The sequence below is a fragment of the Monomorium pharaonis genome, chromosome 7 (assembly GCF_013373865.1).
Source record: "Monomorium pharaonis isolate MP-MQ-018 chromosome 7, ASM1337386v2, whole genome shotgun sequence".
Taxonomy (NCBI): domain Eukaryota; kingdom Metazoa; phylum Arthropoda; class Insecta; order Hymenoptera; family Formicidae; genus Monomorium; species Monomorium pharaonis.
The window spans coordinates 19,258,775-19,273,852 of record NC_050473.1 but is presented as its reverse complement, the minus strand read 5'-3'; the positions used below and the strand labels follow the sequence as shown (position 1 = coordinate 19,273,852).

The 15,078-nt window shown below is 33.2% G+C and overlaps 1 protein-coding gene across 14 annotated transcripts in view; it reads left to right on the top strand.

The window, feature by feature from the left end:
• The window catches only part of LOC105834529, a 109,621-nt gene that overhangs the window by 77,499 nt on the left and 17,044 nt on the right, over positions 1-15,078 (top strand). For 13 of the 14 annotated variants that reach the window (XM_036290023.1, XM_036290020.1, XM_036290029.1 and 10 more), the window contains 2 exons: positions 11,013-11,132; positions 13,932-14,200. In XM_036290023.1, coding sequence (XP_036145916.1) covers positions 11,013-11,132; positions 13,932-14,200 — 389 coding nt within the window. The remainder of the gene's footprint in view (positions 1-11,012; positions 11,133-13,931; positions 14,201-15,078) is intronic. The other variant, XM_036290031.1, reaches the window with a different exon arrangement.

The following is a 15,078-nucleotide window of genomic DNA, read 5'->3' as shown; positions in this document are numbered from 1 at the left end:
AACATAGGGTAAAGGCAGGTATTAGTATCTTTTTTAAATTGATTTTTTTCGTTAGTTTTTTTAATTAATTTGATATAAATATATATTAAAACGATTAATTTATGCAGAACTCTTAAGAAACATTAACTACAACATTTAATTAATGCAAGTTATTAAAATTTAAATTTAATTTTAATATTAATTAAAAAATAACAAGTAAAAACAAGGAATCTAAAAAAAGGAAAAAAGAATACTGATTAAATTTTAAGAAGGGTAATAAGTGCACAATAAATAAAGTGCAAACTTGTTATTTATATAAATTATTCAAAATGCAATTGAACATAATTTATATTCTTATTGTATATTGCCATATAAAAAAAATCAAGAAATAAAAAATTATATTGCACATAAATAACAAAAAACAAAATAAAATATTAAATCACTAAATTATTACGTAAAATTATTACATAAAATAAACATTATTATTAAAAATTAATAGTATTATTCATAACACAAGAACAAAAAGGTTTATCTTGATATAACAAGCAAAATCTTGAATAAAGCAATTAGAAATTAAATAATATAACAGTACTCATATAACATTATTGAAAGCGTTTAGTGTAATATTAAAGAATTTACTTTGAGGTTTGTAGGAATACAATTATGACAATGATATCTTTAAGAGCAATAAAAATAAATAAGTATTTATATCGTATTTTAACATGTTTTGCAACACTTCAATACTGTAACAATTCCAGCAATTGATACATGTAGTACTTTCCTTTAAAAACATATTTAAACCCTTATTCTGTATTAACAGTCTATTCCATATTACCTGCCTTTATCTTACAACAACACAAACTTACATAAATGTTAATAAAAAATGAAAACGATAGTCTTTTCAAAGTTATATTTCTACATTCCTATTATCAAATATATTTGCGATTTTTATAAATTCAATAAAAAATGCATAAATAATCAAGAAAAAAAGGGCAAAATTAACAATTTTGCGGAAAGACTAGGATAAGAGAAAGAAGAAGCGTAACTATCTATTTCGCAACTATAAGTTTTAATGAGGTCCGTTTAAGTTAAACCGACGCGACGTCCACTTTGATATACTTTGTCGACAGTAAATGAGCTCCGTTTCTTCCGGAATCCTTCGGCTGACGTGAGCGATCAGGCTACGGTAAACTTATGTAACTCACAAAGCTGCTGTTGACTTTGAGTTCGCTGCTGTAATGAGAAAGCGCTTTGTGTGACCGCTTTGGAGCGCATGTACATCTTATGAAAATATATAAAGAGAAAGAGAAAGAAGAGTATAGAGAAAGCATGCTTCAGAGAGAGAAAGAGAGAGAGAGAGAGAGAGAGAGAGAGAGAGAGAGAGAGAGAGAGAGAGAGAGAAAGTTGGCAAGTCCTTTCCTAGGAATTATTTAAAAAAAGAAAGAATTAATTGTAGCCTTAAAAAGAAGTCATCGATCAGCTCGTTATTGCATGTTTATTATAATTATTATTATTCTTGTATAATAATACACGTACAAGATATTCTCTGCACTGTACAGTTTAAATACATAATATTGGTGTTTAAGATTAAGATACAAGATCTCATCTAAGTAGAAAATTTAGCACTCTCAAACAATTTATTATTTAATTTTAATACTTTTAATAAGTAACATTCAGTTGTTTTGAGTATTAATTATTGATCGTAAATTAATCTTAGAGAATTTATCTTAGAGAATGTCAAATTTGTCTGATAATTGATATAGCAAGAACACACCAATGTTTATTTATCTTGATAGTATTCAATTATCGACCTAATTAATTGAAATGTCTTAATCTTAGAACGGTATCGTAAGCAAATTTGCAAATGTGCAGTCTGCAAATTTTATAATGTATTAATTCTATCTTTTTTTTCCAATTATGAATAATTAGGTTATTTATATTTATAAAAGATTAAATTACAAATATTTAATAAATATTTATCGCTAAATTATAAATAATTATTATTAAATTATATACACACAGAAAAATATCGCTTTGATAAATCCGATTACTCAATTTTAGTTTTCTTCTTTTAATGATGATTTTTACAAAGAATATTTTCTTGATTGTAACCTTAAAAAATATACACATACACTCTTATTACTTACTTGGATTAAATAATATTTGATATGATACTGATATGACTTGGATATAAAATATAAGAACTTGATACAAACTGAGTATATACAGAAAAATACATACTGTAAGTTATTTGAATTAAGTAAATATTACAATACTTATTAAAAAAAAATATATATATATATATAAAGTTATCAGGATGTAGAATATGTTTTGTAATAAATTTGATATTTATAATAAACTTATGATAGATCACAAAATATTCTGCATTCTAGTAATTTAATATTTCAATTAATAAAAATATTATATTAAAACAAAAGTTTGCTAAGTGTCCTGAGTTTCGTTTGATAAAATTTTATAATAATTTTTGAAAGAATTAATTATTTTTTCGACATAATATACATGTGAGTTTTTTTTTATTTGTGATGGGTATATTTTAAAACAATTATCAAGAAACTATTTTATTTGTTAAAAATAATCATTACTTGCTAAATTATATAAACGCTTTTCTTAGCAATATTAATATCTTCTTATATGTATAAAATAAATATCACACATTAACGATAGCGTTTAATTTGTGCGACCGATATCAATATATCGCTGTAGAAGGAAAATTCTTTTGTCTTATTATTTATTCATTACAGAGCTAAGTGTAAATAAAGGCCGTCCTTTGTGCCATTTGCGTTAACAGTCGGCGGGTCAGCACGCACACGCGGAAAGTTTACACACGTGGTTGTCCGCAAGACAAACACTCGCGCGCACAATTCGTAAGCCTGTCTCGGAATTGCGGGTGTATCTTGCTGTCGCTAAATTTATCCTGTCTCGAAATCAGCCGAGAGCTCGGAGACTAATAGCACGCTGACCCGAATCTGGTTTGAAATCACGAAGTCCTGTCGGAGACAGGGAACCCCATCGGGATGTAGGGTCGCAGTAAATTCGATTGAATCTCCACCCTTCGTCGACGCGAGTTAATTAAATTGCATAACATAAACTCCGACGACTGATTGAATAAATGTTACAGGAAATCTCGATTGATTTTTAGCTTGACCTATTTCGCTTGAAGCCGTAACCGACGAAGGAGAACTTCCTGGAACGGTCCAATCCTCTCGTGCGCGAATCTCCTTTCGCATTGTAGGATTTATTATCTCTACTCGCAACTGTGCGGTACGACCGCGCGAAGCATAGCGACCTCGGCGAAAGCTCGTAGAGTTGCACGGAGAGGAACATACATTTTTTATAGAAACTCGAGAGTACCGTACAGTTCATTCTTTTGTTTCAAATGTAAGAGTGTGTGCCGTGATAACCTGGCGCAAGCAATATTAATACAAACATGTTGGCGGATGTTAATGAAAACGGGGATGCATTTCGTTTGAGCAACAAATACGTGAAAACGTACGTGCAAAAAAATATCATTTTTGTACCAAAATAGGCGATTATTTTTAGTGTTCTTCTTTTAAATAACGATTATCTTTACAAAGAACATTTTATTCATAACAGTCTTAAAATATACACTTGCCACTTATTTGAACCAAGTAAATATTAAGTACTTATTTTAAATTATTTCGTAAGTTTATATTTGTAAATGTATCACAAATTTATCTTAAACATAAAATTTATTCAAAATATATTATGATTGTTAGTAATTTAATATTTTAAAGAACATTAAGTTGAAATAAAAATTTAATTTATTTGTTACTCTGATTTTTCTTTGATATAATTTTATTATGTTTTTTAAAAGAACGTAAATTCTTTTTTTTTTACAATAAATTTATCAGAAAATAGTTAAGTATATTTTATTTAAAAAATATTCTTTCTATTAATCTTACTTTCTAAATGAAAGAAAGTGAATCGAGTAATCGCTTTTTTCAACAGTAAAATTAATATTTTTCCGTGTGTAGATTTATTCTTAAGATATATTTTCTTAATGCTTTTCAAAGTTTCTGGTTCTAATTTCACATTAAGCGTCATAAATGCTTTGATACGTTCAATAATGAATTTTTCACATTGAGAGAAAAATGTCGAAGTATTGAGAATCAAATATTTTTTATGGCGTTTTCTTCGATATTTATTTGTTATAAAAATTTTATTTGTGAAAACGAAATATATATTTCTATGAAATACATCTCATTTTTCTTATTAGTTGGTTTATGTCCTACGAATAAAATGTCTTTAATAAAATAAATATTATGTCACATAAAAAAATTTTAAGTATTTTTTTCTAATAAATGAGTTATTTAAACAAAGCAAATTAAATGTTTTATTTCCAGCAAATATTGTAAATGATTTATTTTTGCGCACACTGGATGTTATTTTTTTAAGTAAGGTATATTTTAAAGAAATATAGTTCAGAAGTACATATATTTCACAGAATATTTCACTGAAATGTATACTTCGTTTTCACAAATAAATTTTTTATAACAAATAAATATTGAAGAAAATATCACAAGAAATATTTGGTTCTCAATACCTCAACATTTTTCTCTCAGTGCAGTAATCAAAATATGGCTGATGGATGTATCTTAATACACATACTTTGATTACGCCGTTTTCCGAAAACATTTTGGAAAGATATATGTATTTTGATATACCGTAAATGGTAACAGCGAGAACGAATAGCTCGGATAGCCCGGTATATGCTACCAACACCAAAATAATATTAAGCGCTACATGCGCGGGTCGTATATTTCCTGTGTGTTGCGGTTTGGAGCGGCGGAACAGGCATCACCGATGCAAACCCGGCTACTTATTACAGAAACGAGCACTGCAATTAGCGAACTGGTTTACATTGGCCGCCTGTTGCATTTCAGATTTCGAAACGGGAAATCCCCAAAGTTTCAAGACTAACCTTTAACCCAACGACTGTGCCCCGCCGTTAATTTTAAACGTGAGATAGGACACATATCAAATGTCCCAGTCATGTCAATTAATGCTTGGCGTTATCACTGTGAATCATTAAGATACATCTATTAGACATTTAGACATTTCAGATGTGTTTGCGTTGAAGATGTTGCCTCTGCAGAATACATTTAATTAACGTTAAAGCATATATGACGCCAACATGATTCGCGTAGCGTGTCTATGGCACCGTACTTTACGACGTACGCATGTAGGGGTAAAAGCTTTCAGGTCACACTGGAAGCATCACGTCGACATGAGAAGGAGATATAATTGTAACAGAGATTTTAATGTTGTTTTTGCTCTATAAAGCTCAGTGTAATTCCGTATACTATACGTAATTTTTTTTTTATTGCACGCGATACTACTTCGTAGGCATTTGTTAATTTTAAACATTTACTTTGACCTGTACTTCCTCTCGATGTTTAAAATTCAATTAAATCTGTACGTAATCATTGTGTGTTATTTTCAAAGTTAGACGGAATGTTGATCAAAGAGATTCAATTCAAGATGCAAGAGAAGATAAATCGTCCCGTTTAATACAGAAATAATTGCGAGAAATTCAATTTACATTTCTTAACTCCGCAAATCCGAGGGAGCCGTTTACCATCTTGTTCTAATTTGAATCATATGAAAATATAATCAACCGGTTTTTGACTCAATAATTCAGAATTCTCATTTCTCTTTGAAATGACTAAGAAAAAAAGCTTTGTTTTACGTTCCCGACGTTGAAAACAAACAGAATAATTCGTTACCTGCTCATTGTATGCGCAAAACCGACGGTTCGTAAACGTGCTGCAAAATGTTCCACGGCCATTTGCATCGTGAAAAAAAAAAAATAAATCTGCATCTATTTCCGAGATAATATAGAACGACGGCGTATAGTAGAAAATTTTTATAATCATATAATATTCTCGCATTTAAATTGGAAACTTTTTTCCGCGTGGACACGGCCATGGATTTAGATTCATGTTCCATTAACTCAATATACTCCAAGCTCTTTCAATTTTTAATGCGTTCTATTTCACGCGTCAATCTCCGTGCAACGCACAGATTCGCCAGATCGGTGAGAGACAAAAAGTTAAGCAATCGATAAAATATGCTCCATCGCGCCATCGATGAATATTTTCACGTGATAAGGTGATTTAATTCCAACGAGCTTTTTCAATTTTCTGAAGCATAATTGCACGATGATTGCTTCAATATCTTATACACTTTTTATAATAAACATTAAAAAGTTTAATATCTCAGTCTATTATAAACTCAACTAAAAGTTAAAAATAATTAAACATCATTTATATTGATTAATTAAAGTGATCATGGCAATTTCTCATTCATTTTAATTAATTTCGATAGTTTAAGGGAGTATTTTTGCTTATGAGTTTCAAAAAATCAATTATTATTTTTTAGGTATTTTTCTTAATAGTTTGAACCGTAAAAGAAAAATAGATTAGGGAGGTAAGAAACTTGTAAAAGTTTTTATAAGGCATAAACTGTTTGTAAAAATTTAAACGCGTCTTTTTCTCGAAACATTTTTTCAAATTTTGTTGCCGCAAAAATTCGTCTAATTTTAATTCAATTAAATTTAAAATTTTTACTAGATGCAACGTTTTCCTCTCTAATTAAAAAAACACTTGAGTAAAAATTCCAATGTTTCCAATAAAAAACCTTAAAAAAACAAAAAACCATTTCTCTTAAATTATCGTTTAAAAAAAATTAATTTTTTAACCTGTTAGCTATAATTTAGATAGAACTATATCGATATAGATTAGAATTTTTTTATTTTTTGTTTCTGATAATTTCTGCATCTTAAATCATAGTAACAATAATATAATATTTTTTAGACACACCCATGTAGACTTACAATTGCCAAAAATATATTTTCTAATGTTTGAAGAAAATTGTAAAATATTCAAATTAAAGAATAAATATTCAAATTTCAAATTTTTTATTCTTAAAAAATATTCCTTAAAAGATATGTGTAAATGATACCGAAAGCAAGAATGACCCCTTAATTTAAAAAAAGGTTATTTTATTTACTTTTTCTCACGGTAAATAGAAAAATGTTAAATTATAAACACGTTGAAGAAGTTATCTAAAAGAGAGGAGGTGTCTTTCTTGAACACTTTATGAAACATCTGCGATAGAGTTGACGTTACGATAGTTGCGAGTCATTGCACGGTTTGTGGGTTTCATACTTGCTCCACGTGTAGGTATCTTCCGATAAATTTCTCAGCGGTCTGTAAATAATTCAGGAAAGCGTGGCTTTAAAAAAATACGATATTTTAGATCGTTTTAAATGCGTCACAGATGCAAACACGGTTCGTATTCTTCTCGTTCTTCTCGTATTTAGCTCGACGATGCACACGGACGATGGTAATGCGGACGGAATTGCCACGTGCGCAAAACAAACTGGATAACGTCCGAACATTAGATATTAGAATCCGCGTGACATAAGTACGCGCCGACTTTAACTCGTCGCCTCGAAGAGGATGCTGCCTTGTTCCGGATCTCCGTCTGATCGATTTACTTCCAAAACAAATTCCCCTTTTCGTTCAACGATCACTCCCAGCAGCTTGATTTGAAAGCAGATCACCGCCTCTCAATCGCTTTGAACCGCTTAAAAATTCAGCCCCACCTCAATTATATACCTCTTTACTAAATATATATACATGGCACTCTTCTAGCACAATACCGAAGAATTTTATGCACAGGAGTTTATAATGCCAGCCGCTTGAATCGTGTTATGTATTAGCGAAATCACGCGTGAAAAGTCACTGCTGTTGGTGCAACGGGGTACGGCACTGCTTTTCTTTTGTATTGTCTTTTCGAGCTTTAAAGTATCGTTTTTTTTTGTGCCGTTTGTGTTATCGTTATACACCTGTGTTCACTTGTTACTTTGCCTTTCACGAGTAAAAAATGTATCTTTCGTTCATTGTTCCGTCGTGTTTGTTTTACGTTTGTCTTCAAGGTAAATAATGAATGGCACTCTCATTAAAACTTGAATAAGAGTCCATTCGCACCGCAAAGTAGCGGATCAGCTACGAACATTGCACCTCCTCGCACTAATAGCAGGTAGCAGAAAAAGTGATCACCGTTCGGCATTAAGGAGACGCCTCGCACAGTGCATACCAACAATGGAAAAAAAAAGTTTGACAGCGACTGCCAAATGTTGAGCGGAACAATGTCAATTAAATTAATCAAGTATCAATGAATTAATCAAACATTTAATTGGCATTATTTCGCTCGACATGTGATAGCTGTTATCGAACTCTCTTTTTTTTCTAGTGAACGCTTTTCATCACCGATTACTGAGCCACGAAGACGCTTAGCCTACCCAAAACGCTTTTAAGTAGAGTCGACGCAGCGCGTCGTATCGCGTAAAAAGGTTCAGTAAGAAAGACGAATGTACGTTGAAAAGAGAAACACCGGCTGCCGAGCATTTCTTTCGCGCCCAGAATTTTTTTTTTCTAATTGCCTCCGCGATACGACAGCGCGATTTACGCTGTCAAACTGACGACGCGAAAGTTCGGACGAAAGCGTGCTCCAAAAATATTTTTTTGACGGAGAACAAAGAGCGTGGAAATAACTAGCATCGCTAATGCGATTAATATGATCTACTAGAAAAAAGCAGCGTTCACGGAAACGTTTTTTTTTTTTTGCAGTAAACCCTACTTAAAGGTTCGTATTTTTTCAATTCAATATATTTTACTTTTACTTAGAAAAGAATATTAATCTAATATTTAATATAATATTTGAATAAAGTATCATTTATTTGACTTTCTCTTAATCATTTCAATTAAAAAAGACCCTCCGAGAAATTCGATAAATGCGGATATATGCCGATTAAAATCGAAAAAAATTAAGTCGTTAATCATTTCTAAGTTATATTCTTTAAAAAGTTATAAAATTCTATATATCAAATCAAGTTAGAATACTTTTTTATTATCAACATTATGTAAAAAGTTTTATTTAAAAAGATAGATGTGTAATGTTTCTGCTTTAAAAGAATAAGATACAAAATTATATTGAGTAAAAGTGTTGTTAAACGCATTTTTCTCAAAACATTTTTTAAGCGTGGTTTAACAATTTTTTCAAACACTGTTTATCCGATTAATTCAAAATTAAAAAAATATTTTCAATAATATTTGGCATCGAATCGCGGAGATTTTTTTTCAATTTTTATTTTTTTTCTAAGTTATAACAAAAAGAAGAAACTTCGAAAAATTATCATTTTTAAATTCAAATGTATACAACTTTGCGAAAAATAAAATTTTAAGAAATCTCTTTACGATCCAAGTGACAAATGTAAAAAAAAAATTACATTTTTATTTCACATAATTTTCGAAACTGGTTTATGTTTATTTAGAACTCTATTATAATTTATTTATTTTCATGTTTATTTTAAGTTTCTTACAGCTTATACTTTCTTTTAAATAAAAATACATATTTTTAAAGCAAAAAAACATTATTTATCTATTCTATTAAGGGTCGATTGTTCCAACTTCTTGGTAAACTTACCTATCAGGTAAATATGTGTCTGTCTTTATTTATATAAGAAAGAAAAAGAAGATAAACGTATGTTTACCTAATAGATAAATTTACCAAAAAGTTGGAACAACCGACCCTAAATCAAAGTTTTACATAATATCGAAAAAATATCTTACTTTTTTATTTACGCTAGAATCTTATGCCTCTTAAGAGTTTTATATCAACTCGTGTTATAGAGGAGATCATGCAGAATCATGTCATTTAACTCGAAATCCTTAATTATCCTATTCTACCTTTACATAAAAAACATACGAAGATATCCGCAAGATAAAATTAATGTCTCCGTTATTGATTTTATGGAAATCGCCATTTCGTCCGAGCCGATTTTATTAGTTATCAGCGTTTCCGTGTATATGATGAACTTTGACGTGTAAGTATTTCCATCGTGGACCGAATGTCAACCTCCTCCCCCGCGTCTTTGTGAAAAAAAAAATCAACCGCGGTGTAAGACACGAGCCTACATATTATTTACCAATGAAGACCTGAGAAGCGCATTTTGTACGCCGTTTTTAATACCTATTCCGAATTTCGAGATTTTAAATTCTCTTCTCCCAAGTCCTTGTTCGATATAGACGAAGTACGCTTAGCAATGTAGATTGCAAGATTTAGAGACGCGCTGTTGTCCCAGTTGTTTTCGAGAAAAACGTAATTAATTAAGAAAGGGGCGGTGGGATGAAGGTGCTACATTACGAGATCCGCGTTCTGTCATCGTGCCGTGGTAAGCCGCGTTTTTTTTTCTCTCTTTTTCGGACAAAAGACGCGACATTCTCATGTTGTAATCATCATCACGTCGTTATGCCGGTTGCACCTGGGAGTGCCGCGCTTCCTTTGCCTAAATATCCTGTGATTTACTTCGTGAGAAGCGTTAGAAGTTAAACGTTCGAAGTGCATTGGACGTAGCAAGTTTTGAATTGAATTTTTTGAACTAAAATTTATGAAACGTAACATTGAATATTTTAAAGGGTCGTTGCATCGGGTTATATTTCATTTTTATTGAACGTAAGATTAATTTTCCTTTAAATGGCATTCAATTTAACTTATCTCCTCCCTTGGAGAGGATTGAAGCAATTCGACGTTTTGTTCGAAGAATAGCATGTGAAAAGAAATTGCTACGCAAAAATTAACTATCTTCTATCCGATCTAAAAGCCCCGGGTAGCAATTCACGAAGAGATTTACGAGCAGGCGAGGAACCGCGGGACCTCCGGCGCATCCGCCGCGTAGTTCACTCTCGTCTCTGCAACTTTGTTCACGACACGGCACCCTCATTCGCTCGCCCCCTTTCCCCCCCTCCCCTTTCCCTTCGGCCTCTCGGCCTCTCGACTTTTCTTATCACGTAGTTCCCACGTGCATTAAAACGTCACGCTTCTCGAGAGGCCGCGCTCGACTGCAATTATCACCGCCGTCGATCGCGCTTTTCTCATCCCCTTTGTGTGCCGATAACGTGATCAGAAACGACTGAAATTTCCAGCATCTGCACTGGTCGAGCCATCACGTGGACTCCATAGACAGCGGCGGAGCTTTAGGCTGGCCGAGAACCTCGAGGCCGCGCGTCAACAGTGCCATCGACGTGGCCGGCTTCCTATCGCAGGTAAGTAATCGTGCCGGGAAAAATCCGCGCAGAGAGATAGAGAGAGAAAGAGGGAGAGAGAGAGAGATCGATGGATTACATGAGGTGGACAGCCGCGTCCTCGAACCCGCCGATCGATCTGCTGGCGCGATTTCGCCGCGACCTTCTCCCGAGGTGGACGCGAAGCCCGTCGCGGTAACTGCCGCGTAACAATGCAGCCAGTTTCCGATTATATAGCAATCAGAAAGATTGAAATCGGAAATCGGTGGAATCGCCGGGCGAGTTCCAAGGATAGCGTTCAGCCGTAATTACACAGCGCGAGTTCTTCACCGCGCGGATTATCCACAACAACCGTCTATTGCCTTTTGATTGATGACTCGTGTGATAACTGAAGAGTAAAATGTAATTTGTCAAAATTTGGATACGTGCGTGGCGTATTATCCTGGAACTCGTAGTCTAACGCGACACGTTTACGGGCAATATCTTCATATTTGCGGTACCGAGAAAAATAATTTGTTGAAAGTAATAATAGCAATATTTATTTGAACGATATGTCTGTAAAAAATATTATTTGAAATAAACGATTTGTATATGAATACGAAAAGGCAAATAGTATTTAACATTTATATATTTATTTGAAATAAATTTATTTTATAATTTAATTTATAATCAATTTTTATATTTTTATTGATTATTTATTATTTTCTTTCTAGTACAAGATAGAAAATAGTAAGACCAGAATAAAAACTACATATGCTTCACATAAACGTATAAATATGTAATTTATTTCCTAAGTAAATATATATAAATTGTTGTGTATATATGTAAATACTATTTGCCTTTTTATATTTATTACACAAAGTACTCATTTAAAATAATATTTTTACAGATACACACTTTAAATAAACATTTCTACAAAATCTATTTCAATTTTTCTCCAGCACTGCAAATTTTGGAGATCCTTATAATAATCAGAATACAATGTGCTAATATAATAACAAAAAAATTCTGATTTTTTTAAATTTATTTTTCAATTATTTTTATATTTAATGGTGTTCAACTTAATTTCTAAAGAGCGCGAGAAGATATGAGAATTTTTTAAGATTAAAATATAACGCGAGCTGGTAAAACTTGTGCTATGCCCTAACGTTGAATTTTAATAACATCATTAGAATTTTAATAACATCATTCTGTAGAATCGAGCAACGCGTCGTGTCTCTTGTCCTTGTGGAAATTGAAGATTACGTTATACCAACCTGCGAGGTAGATAGTGGCTGCGTTTACGAGCTCTCGCGTGAGAATCTATTCCAATTACACGAAAGAAAAGCGAGTAGTCGTTAAACCCGAGACAAATAAAAGAAACGAACATTTCGTTAACTCCATCTTGCGTTCTCTTTCTGCGAGACAAAAGTGCGCGATTTTCCGATAATTGATTATTGTACGAACGCAACAGCAGCTCGCGGATCGTTAACGAGACAAAAAAAAAATAGAAGCTTCCCTCCCCGCGCTTTTCATTTCGAAACAATCGCATCATCGACACGCGTCCTCCCCACTCTGCACGACTATTACATAATTGTTATAGTTTCAGATCGCGCGTTTCGGCATATATTGTTAAACGTAACGCAACCAAGTCGAAGGCAATAACCATATCCCTCAGTGCGACAGTTATTTCAATAAATAATGAACACGAAAGAGTTCGTGCGAAAGAGATACCTCAAACGTCAAAGTTCAAGGTAGTCTGTGGCGAAGTGTAGTGCACCAGATGATCGATATGTTCGTGGATTACTTGTAAGGAAATGGACAAATTCATTTTCGCCGCATGTGTGTATTACATTACCAAATTCGCGTTTCTCTCATACAAAGTACCGGCACTAAATGTCTATTTGTCATACACCTTATATATTAATATATATATATATATATATGTATATATATATATATAATGCATACATAAATTTATATTTACATTCATATTCATATTATATTGCGACACATCGCAATTAGCACAATACTACTAACAACAATTGGCTCACAATTGGCACAATATATACTGGCACAGTATAATACCATTAATAATACAAGATTGTGCTTGGTGTTCTTCAAGGTCGATATTGCACACGCGATTTGCTGCATTTTCAGCGTATTGTATTCTTTGCAAGAGCACGCGGAATTGACAGACTAAATTATCCGGACAATCAATCGTTCCCAATTTCTCACAAATTACAAATTTACAAGACAAATGTATAAATTAATAAAAACCGCGGTGCTTCCTCCCCCCCCCTCTCCCCCGTTGATATGTACCGGCATCTACATAACGTCGTCGCTACGTTGTAGTCACCCCTGGTGATCTCGAGACGTCCTCCAGGCTTCACGGGTTGATCAGCCCGAATTCACTTCGTTTTCCTGACGCAAAATCGACCGTTCCGCAAAAAAGTATTACACCGAAACGAATTACCGTTTTCAATCCGTATTTCCGAAAGGGACCGAGGTGTACACCGTGCACGGAGGAGAACAAGCACAGCACACCTTTTACAATATCGCGACAAACCAGTTTCGTCCAGGGGAATATCCTACTCTTTAATTCAAACTTTATACTTGCTAGCTCATTCTACTTATGCGTCACTGTCTTATTATGTTTTTATTATATCACATTACACTCGTAGCGTATAACTTACACTAAATGGCGCACAACGTGAAAAAGTGTCCATGACAATTCTAATTCTACTTGAAAAAAAAAAAAAAAAAATTTAAAAAAGAGCATTAAAAGTCGCCGTCTCAGTCACGATTCTCTGAAACACGTCCGACGCCTTGTGGTTTCAGGAATTTCTGCGACGCCACGGGTCCACGTCCAAATTGTGCCGTAAGGTTCGCAGTGCAGATAATTTACCTCTCGCGTCATCGAATCGCCACGACCCGCTACGGAACTCCAAGGACGAGAGTACCGAGGGCGACAGGGAATCCTTCTTGAAGCCAAATCAGGACGACAAGTCCGAGGACCAGGACTCGAGGAGGCAGAGCAGTCTCGAGAGCGCAACGAAGGACAATACGGAAACGTCGCTATTGGATCCCAGTCAACAGCCTTCTTCAAGGTAAATTAAATTTAAGAAACACTGGCCGTTCGTCGATTTTCAATTCTCACCCTTCGATCCAATATTTTAGCGACAGGGTAGAAACGCGCGTATTGTGTCGCATGTCGCCGTAAAATATTTATTAGTCCAACCCATGCGCTCCCTTTGTGAAAAACAGTTTTTGTGAAAAATAATGTCTTATGCTTTATTCGCAACCAGATGGACATGGCAGACTTCTTTTTTTTTTGTAATTAAAAAATTACACAAAATAGAAAAAAGGCGCAGCATCGAGACTTTTCTAAAGTTGAGTTCGAAGACAAAAGTAGATAAGATTTGCTCTGCGTAAAAATTAACTCAAGAATACGGTATTCCTAAAAGTTATATGTGCCAAAATTAATATAATAGTATATTATTAAAAAACCAAGAATATATATATAACATCTACTTTATGCTGCAGCACATTGCAGCGACATTTCGTAACATTTTCGCAATATTGCGATCTTAAAATAAAATATTTCTGCAATGTTGTAGAAAGAAGTAAAATTAAATTCCCCAAATTTCAACGTATTTATCAACTATATTATTCCATTTATTCCAATATTATTCCATTTTTGCTTTGCAGAAAGAAATTTACGACGCTTACAGCATCCATTACGAAACATAACATTTGACACGCTTATAACAAAAGTGCAATATTCGCGCATCTAAAACAGATTAAGCCAACTGCCCGCAGCGATAAAATTATACATATGCAAACGTTATTTAAATTTATCTTAAAAGTGTCACACCAGATAAAGATTTCTCTAAAATATTCGCATTTACCATTTGCAGCGTGGAGACGATACCCTTATAATTCAACAATTTGGACGGACAAGCTTCCTTTATCCTGTTTCGCCAGT